The following is a 14,606-nucleotide window of genomic DNA, read 5'->3' as shown; positions in this document are numbered from 1 at the left end:
TGCGTTAATTAGCGATGAATTTTCGCTAATAAAGCAACCAGGATTGGATTTACATCAAGCGCTGCTCTTTAGAAATGGCAAAAAACGTTGCCCTAAGTTTCTTCAGCTAGTTCAGATACCAAAAAATACATATACAACTTGAACTGAAAACAAAAATTCCTCGAAAATCTTTTTGACCGATTCTATAATGTATAAGAATTCGTCATTATTTCATAAAGTGTATATGAATTAAGATTTTATTTTACGTTTGGTTGAGAATGTTTGTGAAATTCAAAAATATAACATTTTTCGTCATGTTTAAGATCAAATTCACATGTACGCAAAAATATTTTGACGTTTCGATCCGCCTAGGGCTATGGCTCATATTGCCAAATAAGTAAGCCCAAAACTGAAAGCAACCTTAATTCAATCTGGCAAATTAAAATTATATTCTTAAACTACATAACTAAATCATATTAAAATAAGGCCACGCTTAAATAATTTTATAAATAAAACAAAAAGGGTGCTGATCCCGTGGACAAAAGTAATTAGGCAAATAAGACACTAAAATCACTTTGTATTTGTTCAATTATGGTAAATGTAAATCACTAAACCCAGTATTTGTTCAATTATGGTAAAAAATTAACATAAATTATTATTTATTAACAAAAGTTATTGATTTTTTCCCCAATTTTTCATACTTTGTTGTCGGTATTCATATTAGTTTCGGGTTCACAATTGCAAGCAGTCTGTGCACATTTACACTTTACACAAATTTGAGCATTGGTCGAATCAACTCCTCCTTCGATCTTTTCACTTGATTTATTCTGATCCATACTAATAATTTTTTTTTTTGTCTCAAGGTAATAATTTTTTACCTGCAAATAACAAGAAAAATTAACAAATATAAATAAATACTGACAAAAAAATTTTTTTTATTAGTGTTCAAAAAAAAAACTGGCAGTATAATTAATTTTTTCTTTAAATCAATAATAAATTTCTTCTATTACTATAGCAATATTACCTAAAAGAGCTGAATGATTAATCAACTATGATCCTAACATTATTGTCAAATAGTGTTGTTTTGTAGTGAAGGTGAGTTTATACTGTTTAAACAGTGATGTTTACGAAAAAATGTTTCGAACTAAAGTTGTTTTTTTATAAAGAACATTTTTTACATTTAAACTTTTGCTCTATCTCTAAGGGTATATTTTTTGATTTTTTCTTTACAAAATAATTAATTAAATTTCAAAATTTCCCATATGTGACACGTTTTGGTGTGGTAGGTATATATAGATACGCAGAAAAATTCTGAACTAAAAACCGGATACCTTAAAAAACGTTAAATGAATGATTTTTCCAATATAATGAGTATTCCGTTAATATTGCAAGTTTTAAAGCGAGATTCTTTGCAAAAATATAAATAAAAAAGTTCGTATAACTTTTGTCAAAGGCTTTTCGTTTTCGAGATAAGCCATGATAAGGTTTCGAATAAAGTTTATCTAATATACAAAGCGTCGGTCCAAGTTATAACAGCAGAATTTCATCAAATGGTTGATAACGTTAATATAATGAAATTTTCTCAATACAATTATATAGCCGGGAAAGCTCCCTTTTTCTAAAGACAGGTTGTTGAAATTTTAGAAAAAAGGGTATTATTGTGATTATTGCTAAAACAGCTGCTTAAAAAAATTGGAAATTTGGCACACAACGTCCCAAGCATAAACTACTATGTATGACTAAGAAATTATATTCTCGAAATGTGACAATGTCTCACTCCATAAGTGATTTAACACCATAAGCTTTAAACTATAAAGGTTCCTTAGCTCGTATTGCCCTATTTCAAATTCGCTAAGCAGATGTTTTGGAAATTTTCACAATCATCTTTTTTCTTTCAAATTATCAACATTTTGTATCTAGAGAAGAATGCTTTCCCGACTGTACCTAAGTGCATTGAAAAATTTTCTTTACTTTATCTAGCTACCATTTGATGAAGTCCGCTGTTAATATGGACTAATCTGTCTGTATAGTGCCCAACAAAAAATGAAAATCACAAGATGCCTTTTGTTAAGATGCATTTTACAGAAATAAGAAAAAAGATCGTATAAAGATATAGCCAAAAGCATCTCTTTATCATCAAATTTCTAGAAAATAAAAGATTTTAACTTCTTAAGTTTGTTTATGTTATTTTTAAAAGAATTTCAGATGCAATAAAAAATACATTTAAATATTATGTTTTTTATTATCTTTTTGTTCGAAACTTCATGATCATACATCTAGAAGATGAAAAATGTTTAACCATACGTTTATATGAACTATTTTCCTTATTGTTGGGAAAAGAATCAAGCCTTAAGGTTTTTTTTAATATATCTATAGCATTCATATCAGAGCCAGATTTGATTTTTTTGCAATTTTTTATCATTACCAGGTTTTTTTTTGGTTGAAAACACTTTTTCTGTTCCTTTTTAACGATACAGCATTAAAGCATTTTTATTAATATAATGGCTTCTGAAAAAGATATACAAGATCTTTTTATTCGAACGTCAAGAGATTCCAATGCGTTAGAATTATGTGAAGATATGCAATTGCCATTATCAAAATGTACAATAAATACATTATTTTATCAATCAGAATCATTAGGAAGCGAGCACCGTACAATAAAAAAACGTCCAAATATTCAAGGTATTTTTCAAATATATCCCTAGATTAAGGATATTAATAGATCAAAAATTAGGTAAATTTAGTTGTGAACTCCTGAAGGCAGCCGTGATCAATGTTATTTTTAATTTTAACTTTCTTTGGAAAGGGTTTATAAGTTGGTTGGCTTAACCAGTTGGTTTTTTCTTTCCCTTGATGGGAAAAAAATTTAATAAGTGCTAAAAGGTAGGTCTCAAAGATACAGCAAGAATTTTTACAAAATAAACTCTCCAAGAAAATTCTCAATTTTATCCCCTTAACAAAGTTTTCACTCTAATATTTCGTAAACAGAATTAAATATCCAAAAAAGGAAAAACGAAACTACTAAAAAACTGAAACTTGACAGCCATAGTAAACTTATTAAGTATATGAAAAACTTTTCGAACAAAAGATGTTTGTGATTTTATGAAGAATATTTTTCTAATTTATACTATTCCTCTACCTCTTAGCAGCTACGAATATTAGATTATTTTTCGTCCATCTTAGCAGGCTAAATTTGAGACCTAGGTGAATTGTTTCCCTTCGAATAAAAAACTTCTTGGCCTTTTTTTCTAAAAACGCTTTATTGAGGATATAATAAGCTGGGGAATGTAAAATGAGGGTCCACCATTTAATTATAAATAAATCTATGATTAATTCAAATTTGAGTTTTATTAAAATGAGTAAAAATATCTTATGCCAATATCTATTAATCTACCAGAATTAGTCTACTGATCACTGTATTTTTTTTAAGCTTATTGGATAACACGTGGAATGAGTATGTTTAGCGACGATAGGGAACAACAGATCAAAATCAATTTAATTGAGTTTACCCTATATATAATGTTTGTATTACTTTTAACTAGCGGTAAGAGGTTTTCTACGTTCAAACTAAATTAAATTGAGTAATTATAAACAAGGGTCTTTAAATTTGGCAATCATTTTTAGTGGTTTTCTTTTCACACCATGATCAACATTTTATACTTACCAAAATATTAAAGAAAAATTTTATTGAAACAACTTTTAGAAGTCGACATGATGTATACATAAATTTTAATGAAATTCGTTATGTTGATGATATTTTTAATGTAATTATAAATTTTTCATATTTGAATAATGATGATTTTTATAGCGCAAGTAGAAGGGCGTTTTCGCAGGAGGATTAAAAGAACTTGATACATGCTTATAAATTATAGTTTCCCCGAAAATATAAACTTATGCAACTTTATAGAAGGTCAACAGGGGTGAGAGGAGATGTGTTATCAAACACTGAGTAATGTAGCAACAAAACTTGTGTATTTCGTATTCAAAACATAAAAGGCAAGGGACGCAACATGTGCAATATTCTAAAATAACAATTATTTTAGTGCTGAGTATCCTGTAAATTTTGATCAGCGAGGGAATACATTTTGTTACCGGGATAAATTGATTTATTATTGCTAAATTCACAACAAAGAAGTGTTTTTCAGTCCATCTTTCCCATTTTTTATGTTGAATATCATAGATTTTAACAATTTTTAAGGCTTTGCGCATACTTCCACAGTTCCTTAAAATTTAGTTATACGAATGAAGGATTGATTTTTTTGACTTTCCGACCCTCTTCCTCACACTTTTATATAAACATTTTATGTGTTCAAAAAATTGAAAAAACAATAAGTCTCATTTCATAAACAAACACTCTAACGATTTTGATGAAAGTTTGTATACTCATAGTATTTAACATAAGAGTAAAGGCAAAATGGGACAGAGTTACCATAATCGTGTCATTTACCTTAAAGAGTCTGTACATTTAATTGATAAACTTTTTAAATTTATTCAAATGATAGAGTATCAATTAAAATTAAAGTATTGATTTCTCTCTACGTTTCCAAGCAAAACAAGTAACTCATTACTTTCCTAAACGATACTGATGAATTTTCCTTAAGAAACTGATTAACCTCCAAAATCGAAATTTTGTTGATAATAAATTAAGTAAATACACAAAGTAATAAAAACCAAATATGATTAAAATTGTAATTATTATTAATACATATATATATTCGTTGATCATTAAAAGTTATCAAAAAGTACCATATTGGGAATTTTGATAAACCAAGTATATATCCTACTAAATTTGAGACAAAATTTTCAAACTTGAGATCAGAATCAACCTATATCTAAAGGGTTTCAAGAATTTGGAATCCTGATCCCGGAATTAAGTATATAATTGATAGCTAACGAAAAACTGACATCACAGCTGAAAAGAACGACCCAAAATTAGTGGGTTTCGAAAAAAATTCATACTTTTATTTTGGTCCCGGAATTAAACACATTAGTGATAACTAGCGAAAAACTGGCAAGACAGCTGAAAAGAATGACTCAAAATTATTGGGTTTCAAAAAAGTTCCAACAAGATCGGATCACATTTGCCTGTGTTATCAAAAAAATCGAATTTTTTAACTTAATGACGTCATCAGCATCAAAAAAATTTAATTTTGCTCTATCACATCCAAATTTTATCCAATTTTGACAATACAAGTATGTAATCCTACTAAATTTTGGCCATACTTTTTAAATTTCTGATTAAAATTAACCTATGCTCTAATAAGTTTCCAGAATGTGGAATCCTGGTCCCGAAATTAAACACATAAGTGATTACTAGCGATAAACTGCCATCAAAATGAAATCGGATCTAATTTGCCTGAGTTATCAAGAAAGTCGAATTTTTTAACTTTATATGTCTCTTAGATGATTCTTAACTAACTCTTTGTTTTACGTATAAAACATATGTTTTGTTTTGGGCCTCTATTTCTTATGCGCCTTGAAGAATCTAAAGAGGAAGAAATATGACCTTAGCGTTAAAGCTATGCTGCTCACGAGTTTTTTCAAGTAAATCGCGAATTTTGAATGTTTAGAAAGAACTTGTCGAGTGAGTAAATATGAAAGTGTTCAAGATTTTAATTTAAAAGTGAGACTATGAGTAAAATATAATGTTTTCAAAACTATGACTGATATTAAAATCGATCTTTTACTTAATCCATTGTTTAATTATTAAGAATCAAACTATACGTTCTTTTTCTGACTTGATATAGTGAGAATACACGCTTGACTACATTTTTACGATAACAATTCTATTCTAGTGGTTAAAACATGTTTTTATTCCAACTGTTTATTCTGATATTTGGTACCACGATGGGCATGGTAAATATAAAATACAAGCAGAGATAAATGATAGTAATTGCCTATATGAGAATTATTTATTGGGTGCTGTGGCATTGCAGGCGGTAAGAATTTTACTTTTCCTAGGAGTATTTTGTGGTTTTTAATAAATACATCACTTGTGACTAATCTAATAAATTGTAATTTTGATTAGGTGGATGTTAATTCTACAGAATGCAAAATGCATCCAAAACTTTCCAAATTTACTTATCGATGCCACGATTATTTTTCTATTAATAATGTAAATCAAAAAGTGCGATATTGGCGTGAACCAAGCGTAAAGTAAGTTTTATTAATCAAGTTATAACCGTAGGACGATAATGATTTCTCAGAAAACGTACAGCCGAAAGCGCCTTTTTCCTAATACAGAGATTGTAATACTATAAAAAAAAGGAGCTAGAAAACGATGCTAGAGATTTTATCTTGAAATAGAGTGATAGTACACCCATATCTCTACCTCTACAACAATAAGCTAGAGAACGGTGCTAGAGATTTTATCTTGAAATAGAGTGATAGCACATCCATATCTCTACCAGTGCTTTTCATAATTTCCAACAATAAACATTGAATCATGAAGGTTTCTTAGATGATATTGTCAAATTTTTATTTTTCTAAGAGGCGCTTTTTGGCAATATTCACAAAAATGTTCTTCTTCCCTCAAAATTTTAACATCCTGTATTTAATAAAAGACGCTTTTCCGCTTATCTATCATTTGATGAAGTCTTGTGGTTCTAACTTAGATCACTCATAAAGTACTGCCCATTTATTGTGATGTAGAATATAGGATATATTAAAAGTTAAGATTTTCTAAATTTTAAATTTTAAATGATTAGAAATGGAGAATACGATATTATCCATGGTCAATTTCATAATTATCCTATTTACGGCAGTGTAATTGATTTACCAGTAGGAAGTGAAAACGCCTTAACAAAATTGATGATTTTAAAAGAGACTGGCTGGATAAAAAAACATACTCGAGTTGTAATCGCGCATATCAATTTGTATAACATGAACATTAATGCATTTGCTTTTATTAAGTAAGTTGTATTTTTGTGTATATTATAAGTACATTTTAAGTATATTATAAGTAATCGAAAGTTGAAGGATTTAAAATTTAGATTCAGCAAACTCGAAATCCATTTTGCTAGTATTAAAGTACGCCCTATTCACCTAGGTTTACGCCAACTAACTTTATGAATGCATCTAGTATTAGTTGGCAAAAAGAGTTAAATATTGTAATTTTTGTTTTTAGATTTGTATTTGAAATACCTCCAACGGGTGGCGTATACACGTCGTTCAACATACAAGTCGCAAATTTAATAAGATATACTACAAATTTTCATTTTATTGTACTTGGAATAGAAACCTCATTATTGTGCTTTACACTGTATTTTACATTTGAAGAAATTCGGGAAATATTATTTTTTGGAAAAGCGTATGTTTTATTTGCATGGAATGTTGTTGATTTAATAATTTGCGCTGTAAGTTCTCATCTTTAGATCGAACTCTACTCGGCTCTACTAAGTTTACTTAACGTATGTTTAGTGAAACCCTTCCCCCCTAGACAATTCCTAAATACGTAAATATTGTCTAGCATCGGAAAGAGAGGTATAAGGTGGAAGGGAGAAAGGGGCTAAAATAACATTGTGATTGCTTAAGGAAAAATGTTTTTTTTTCGTTTCTGCAGACTCTAAGTATGGAAGTTAATACTAGTGAATAGTTTAGAGAAAATATTGGCATTTTCAAACGTAATACTAATCATTTTTGTGAGCTATATACAATATCTCTTTAATACTTCATACGATTGAGAAACGAGATAAGTTACAAATATTGCGAAAAATTGTAATACATTCACAAGGGCAGCTCCTTATTTTGACCGCGTGCATCGTCTTTATTGTGTTCCAACATTTAATCAATAAACATGGCAGATCCGAGAAAACCTTAGCACAAAACTTTTTTGGAAAGTTTAATGTTTTATACAGCGGGGGTTCCTCGCAAATTTTAACTAACTTTAGTCACCATTAATATACTTTCCAAGCCCTTTACGAGACAGAACCTAGGAAATTAAATAAACTGCTCTATCACTATATTACGTTCTATGTTGCGTTCTATATTCGCTATGCAACCTCAGTTCTACAGATTTAAAGACTTTGCGTTTAAGACAAGAATATACCCAAATTCTGGAATATTCTATTCTGAGGATGTCCCTTGGAGTTACAAATTGTGGAACATAGTACGTGCGAAAGCTGCAAATATTTTTTGAACAATAATAAAAAGATGTATTTAATATATATTGATTATTCTTTTGTAGTTTTTAATAATCACACTGTTTCACACAGTTATGACAGCATTTTTAAATATGAATTATGCATCTAATTTATCTAAAAAGTTAGATCTATTAAAAAAGAAAAAATTCATCAGTTATAACGATGTTTCACTGCAATCACTTTTATTCACGGAAATAATCACGCCAATTTTAATGGTAATCGTTTGGATTAAAGTTTTAAGATATATGGTATTTTCACAAAAAATGGAACAAATAGCAGAAGTATTTAATCGAGTAGGTATATTTTTGTTTATGTCCAAATTAAACTTTAGAATCACTTACAGTTGCAGATTATAGTTACTCTGAGTATAAACTAGATAAAAACAGTAATACAAGAGCACACACATTGTTGAATGTAGTTTATAATTGTTATAGTATATTATGTTGTTGAATGTAGTAAACTTCGGGGAGGAATTCTAAAGAAAGGTTTCGAAATTATTTTTATTTAGTTTTTTTAAGCGACTTTACAGCCCAATTTAGTTTTCTAATCGACCTAATTTGGTTACTTTTTGGGGCTTTCAATTTTTTTTTTTTCTATTTAAATATAATGGTATGGAAAATAACTCAAATGCCGTAGATATATTTTATTTGCCAAATGTGTGCAATTTCATATGCTATAAGTTTCAGTGGATCAGCAGATCTGTGGAGACCTATTGCAACTCCTCAACTACCAGGTCTATTAATACCGCAAGCTCCCTAGGGTACTTTTACATACCATAGAATTAAAACACATTTACCCAACCACCACTCCCTTCTCAAAATTCTTTTTTATGAGCAAACTCTTCTTGAAGTTAATTATAATTTATATCACCGCGCATAATTTTAAAACAGTTTTAAAACAGTTAATAGTTTGCCTTTGATGGATAATACTTTGCCATGCTAATTGTCTTATGGGATTTCAATGTTTTTTTGTAATTTTTCAGAACTTTCAAGCATTTACAAATTTCATTAACTGTGGAATGTTTTGCCCATTACAGCTATCAACCAAGAAAATAGAAATAGAAATTTTTTACCTTTTTATTTATGTTTTCACTGTACGGGAAAATATGAATAATAAAAATTGAGTACCGTCGGGATCTAAGGGGTTAAAATTAAACCCAAAAGTTTACACTTTTAAAAATTTTAGTTTGTTACTTTCTTTTTGACAATCTTTTCCATTACAAAATTAAAATAATAAAAATAATGGGGTCAAACCTCCGTTCCGAATACAATTAAATTTTATAATGTGGATGGAATCGGCTACTTTGTTCTTATCCAAGCGACGACAGCGTGATCAATTTACTACCCCCCTAATTATAATTGATCAGACTGGATTCGAACCCGCAAACTAAGTCTAAATAGTCAAGTGGTTAAATTCGATTGGGCCTTAACTCGCTCGATCACTTAAGTGTAGCTATAATTAGCCTCTAACAAAATTTGAATAAAATACTATTACTTATGGTTCGAACAAATAAGTAACTATATACAAATTAAACCCAATATTTATTTTAGTGTGTGGGGCACTTATTTCAATTATCTTTTATGATGGTAGTTTTTTTTGGTGGATTTACCTTAAGTGGAAGAGTCCTATTTGGTCATATCGTAAGTGCCAAATAAATTGTTTAACTTAATTTATAGACAAAATATAATTTTTATTTATTTTTATGCCAAAATCTCAACATAACAAGTGAAAACAAACAATTGACTGAGTTAATTGTTGAAATACCATGTGAAGACAGTTTTGATGACACAATCGTTTGTTCTTAAACAGCCACACACACATAACTGATATTCCCATATTAATATTCCATACTACAAAATTTTCACCTAATTATCGAATGAATGCAAAATGATCTTTTAAAAATATTTTTTCTGCCCTTTTCTACCTAAACTTCATTTGTGGACACCCTTTATGGAATTCAATAATTTTTCTCGAAGGTAAAGAGATATTCTACAATATTGGATACAGGCGCTACTTTAATAAGGATATTTGCTGGAGACTTTCAATATAAAGATGTTTGCGAAGCTGATTGGTTACTGGGACCGATTTTTTTGGGTGGATACATATTTATAATGTATTTTATATTGGCGGTAAGTCGTTAAAGAAATAGCAAAATTAGGAAAGCTTAAAAGAGGCTCTATTTCAGAATGTTGCCATTGCCATAATAAACGAAGCATTTCAAAAAACAATGTTCAAGCATAGAACAGAGGAACTTACGACGAAATCATTTTTGAAACGCGCTTATTATAATTTGTTTTGCCGATGTCTAAGAACAGTAAAAAAACCTCAACAATCGGAAGACACTACATATAATGAAATATATTCATTACTTAAAAGGTATCTAATAAAAATAATTATATTACTAATTAGACTCGTGCGGAATTCCTTGGCTAAAAACAACAAACAACAAATTTCGTAGAAAAGTGGTGAAAAGAGTAAAAAATTCTTAATTATATGTCTAGGTCTAGAGTATTAGGACAGCATCTGTAAAAACTCACATGTTTTCCTAATGTTTTGAGTATTATATGTCTAGTGTATTAGGGGAGCATCTGTAAAAACGAACATGTTTGCCCAATAAACTTATTATTTAAATTTATGATAGATATTTTTTCGATATTTGTCTAGCGTGTTTTTTCCTAAGCGGTACATTTTTAGACTGTGAGTATATTTTTCGTCAAATCAAGACATAATAAGCTTGAAAATGAGAGGTGCAGAAGTGAAATTTGATAAAGGAATAACTAAAATAAGGGTATAAGAATGGGACAGAAAAAATCTTGCTAGAGTAATAATATAAAAGATTTTTAGCACGATTAATTTAACGCGATTGAAATTAATCAAACGACTAGAATGCAAATATTGAATATTCTTTATTTAAATAATATCGTATTATCTTTTGTGATTTTGTTTATTACTAGATAATAGAGTTTGTACTTATATTTTTGTAAAGGTTTTAAAAAATTCCCATATTAGCACAGTCTTATAATGGATCAACCTCGGAATGAGAGATAATAAGTTGAATTTTCGTATATAGCTTCACTTTGGTGTTCTAAAAGTTTTCTCAAAAGTTTCATAAAAATTCGTGTCTGCGTCGTAAGTTATTCGAGGTCAGAGGTAAAATAATCATTTCCACGATTATCTCGGTTTCTATTGCCCCATTAATATTAACTTCTGTTATAAATATTGTAAAACAAAAAAATTATTTGAGACATTTTTTCATCCGTGTTCAATCGTTTTTGAGATAGAGGGCGACGAAGGTCGAAAGATCAGCTGGCTCACTAGCTGGTCTATACAAATTCTAAGGGATTTCTAGACATGCTGGAAAGATGCGGTTTTCCGAAAAAAAAATTGCATTTCTAATCCTCTCTAAAAAATGGTGCTTTTCCGATTTTCTGGAAAGTTTGTGATGTACGAAATAAAATTATCCAAGGTATTCTGTTCAGTTGACCTTATTTCAGGTTGATTGGTGAAAATCTCATCTTTCATGTATAGAATAGAAAAGAGTTAACAACTTCGTAACAGCTAATGTGATATAAATTTCGATTTTTGCCCCAATTCCTAGATCAGTTTTTTGTATTTTTAAAATACGTATTTTCGACTACCAAGTAGTCATCATCAGTAAGAATTAGCTAGTGAATGTTACTCTTTGCTAATTTGGTGGCGGACTGCACACTGTTACTTTCTGTTACTGTTTCTTCGATAATATTTATAGCTAATGTGATAGGCTGGTGGAGTGGATGGTATACATATGCATGACGGACGAGTACTCACCACTATCATTTGTATACAATTATACACCCATCGTATATACGATATGAAACAAGATAAGGGGAAATCGAAAGCATATTGAGAGCAACATTTGTCAATATGAATCGAATAATATAAATATCAAATCAAGTTTAAACAATGACCTTTTAATTGTAGATCTAACTTCAATGACGAAGAGATTATTATGTTTTTATCCAAATACGAAATATTTCCAGACGTGCCTTTGTGTAGTAAATACATGAAAACTGTCAAGAAAAAATTAGAACTAATTTCATTTCAACAAAAAAGTACGTTTAGCTGTTTTTCATAATTTATTTTATTGTGTGATTAACAAATGATTGGCGATTTTTCACATTTTCATTCGTTCGACTCTAACATATCTCAATATGATAGAGGTAGTACCTAGCTTATGCATCAGTTTAATTTACACAAAAAATTTATCACAAAGTGAAAAATCACAATGAAAGTTAATTTTAAGTTTTCACACTAATATTGCGGTTTTGTTGTTGTACTGCTTCAACAGCTGGATAACAATTATCAGAAATAAATAAATACATTTAATAATAGGGTTGTCCAGGGACGAAGAATAGCCCAGGGATGCTAAATGTGTAGTAACTCGAGCGTCGGCGATATCTATTTTGTAGCTTAGATGATTTTAAGAAAAAAGCGTCCTATAACTTTTTATACCATGTATATATGAAATATACATAGTATATTAAGTTTATTATACCATGTATATATGAAATATACATAGTGTATTAAGTTTAGTCCAAAGTTTGTAACGCCTAAAAATATTCATGCTACGAAAAAAATTTTGGTATAAGTGTTCATAGAATCACCTAATTAGCCCATTTCCGGTTGTCCGTCCGTCCGTCCGTCCGTCTGTGGACACGATAACTCAAAAACGAAAAGAGATATCAAGATGAGATTTTTATAGCGTACTCAGGACCTAAAAACTGAGGTCAAGTTCGTAAATGAGCAATATGGGGCAATTGGGTCTTGGGTCCGTAGGACCCATTTTGTAAACCGTTAGAGATAGAACGAAAGTTTAAACGTAAAAAATGTTCTTTATAAAAAAATAAACTACTTTTGTTTGAAAAATTTTCTTGTAAACTTCACTGTTTACCCACGAGGGCGCTTATTAGGTGCAAATTTTATAGTATATGCATTAATATGGGAATATCAGTGTGTGTGTAGCTATTTAAAAGTGGATATCTTTTTTTATTAACGTGACGTCAAAAAACAAACGATTGCTTCATCAACACTGTCTATATATGGTATTTCAACAATTAACTCAGTCAATTGTTTGTTTTCACTTGTTTAAATTAGCGATGTTGGGAGGACTTAAAGGACTTAGAAAATGTAAAAAAAAAAAAAAAACAGGCACATGGCGTACACTGAGCGCGTCAGGTATTGAAACTGTAATTCTGCTACGCTTCTCTTATCTGATAATGAAAATATATTAATACGACGGTTTGGGCGGTGGAGGTGGTCATACAGAAGGGTTATAAATGGAAGAAAAAAAAATTCGAGCGCGTCAGATTTTTATGTGGGGGGGGGGGGGGGCTTTAAATGGACTCCCAGAAAGCTCCCATATCTTAGACTGATAATTTGGAGGTGACTAAAACTCATGGTGCACTTTTGAAAATGCAAAAAAAAAATCGATATGTATAGTAACCAGAGCGCGTCAGATTTTCATACTGGAGGTTCGACTTGATGCCCTGGCGTCAAGCTGTACCTTAATCTGACAGTTTGATTTTGTTTTTTACACTTACACTTAATAATTTTTAGTGATGTTTCGACTAGTATATGTAGTATTATTTTGTATAAGGGCTCTGCGTTTCTAGACTTTCTTCGAACCGGTTCAACTCTTCACTGTGTATTTTTAGGCCCTCAATAATATTATTTAATTTTTTAGTACCAGCCACACAAACTACGGTAATCCAATCCATTAAATACGAAAAAAATTCAGGTGAATTTCACGTTCTTACAAAAGAAGAATACGAAGAGTAAGTATTTGGAATACGTCTGAAGTGACTGTTTACAAATATTTCCTAATATACTATAAATTTTAAATCACAGTTTACAAGCTCAATTGAATCACATTGAATTGCTAATAGACTTAGCAATCGAACAAATAACTAAACTCCATGAAGAATTAGCACATGTTCTCACCGAAGGCTCAAATGATTATTCTGCTCATGCTTCAATGACTTCATCATTGGCTTTTTAAGAATTGAAAATATAAAATAAATGCAATTATAAGTGTATTTAACCGAACGTTTAAATACAGAACATCAATCATTGTTATTTGTATCTTTTATGGAATAAAAATATGTCTATTTTTCTAAATGCTAATTGTTTCGATTTTTTTAACCAAAGTAAGTTATGACTTCATCATTGGCTTTTTAAGAATTGAAATTTCATTCCATTAGTTTTTGTAAGCTTGAGGTGTAGCAGTGACCAAAAAGTTTTGCCATAGTTGATTGTGAGAAAATATACCTAGATTTGTGTTAGCAGCGTTGACATGTGATCTCCCTGTTTTAATTTACCTAGAATCCAATCAAACCGTTTCTTTGGTAACCAAGTATTTATTTCTATCATTTGACCATAATCGCCACAATATATTTTGCCATTTTTTGCAAATAATTTTTACTGGCGTAATTTTTTTTATATTTAATA

General features: G+C 29.9%; 1 protein-coding gene across 1 annotated transcript; it reads left to right on the top strand.

Annotated features, from left to right (window-relative positions):
• The first annotated feature begins 9,699 nt into the window (after positions 1-9,699).
• Positions 9,700-14,157, top strand: LOC123306065 (polycystic kidney disease 2-like 1 protein). The gene is made up of 6 exons (XM_044887941.1): positions 9,700-9,760; positions 10,097-10,249; positions 10,306-10,496; positions 12,081-12,211; positions 13,843-13,933; positions 14,007-14,157. Exons 1-6 carry the CDS (start codon positions 9,701-9,703, stop codon positions 14,155-14,157), a joined length of 777 nt encoding a protein of 258 aa, XP_044743876.1. The 5' UTR covers position 9,700.
• Positions 14,158-14,606: the final 449 nt, after the last annotated feature.

Source organism: Chrysoperla carnea, chromosome 1 (genome assembly GCF_905475395.1).
Source record: "Chrysoperla carnea chromosome 1, inChrCarn1.1, whole genome shotgun sequence".
Taxonomy (NCBI): Eukaryota; Metazoa; Arthropoda; class Insecta; order Neuroptera; family Chrysopidae; genus Chrysoperla; species Chrysoperla carnea.
This window is presented reverse-complemented; position numbering and strand designations above follow the sequence as displayed.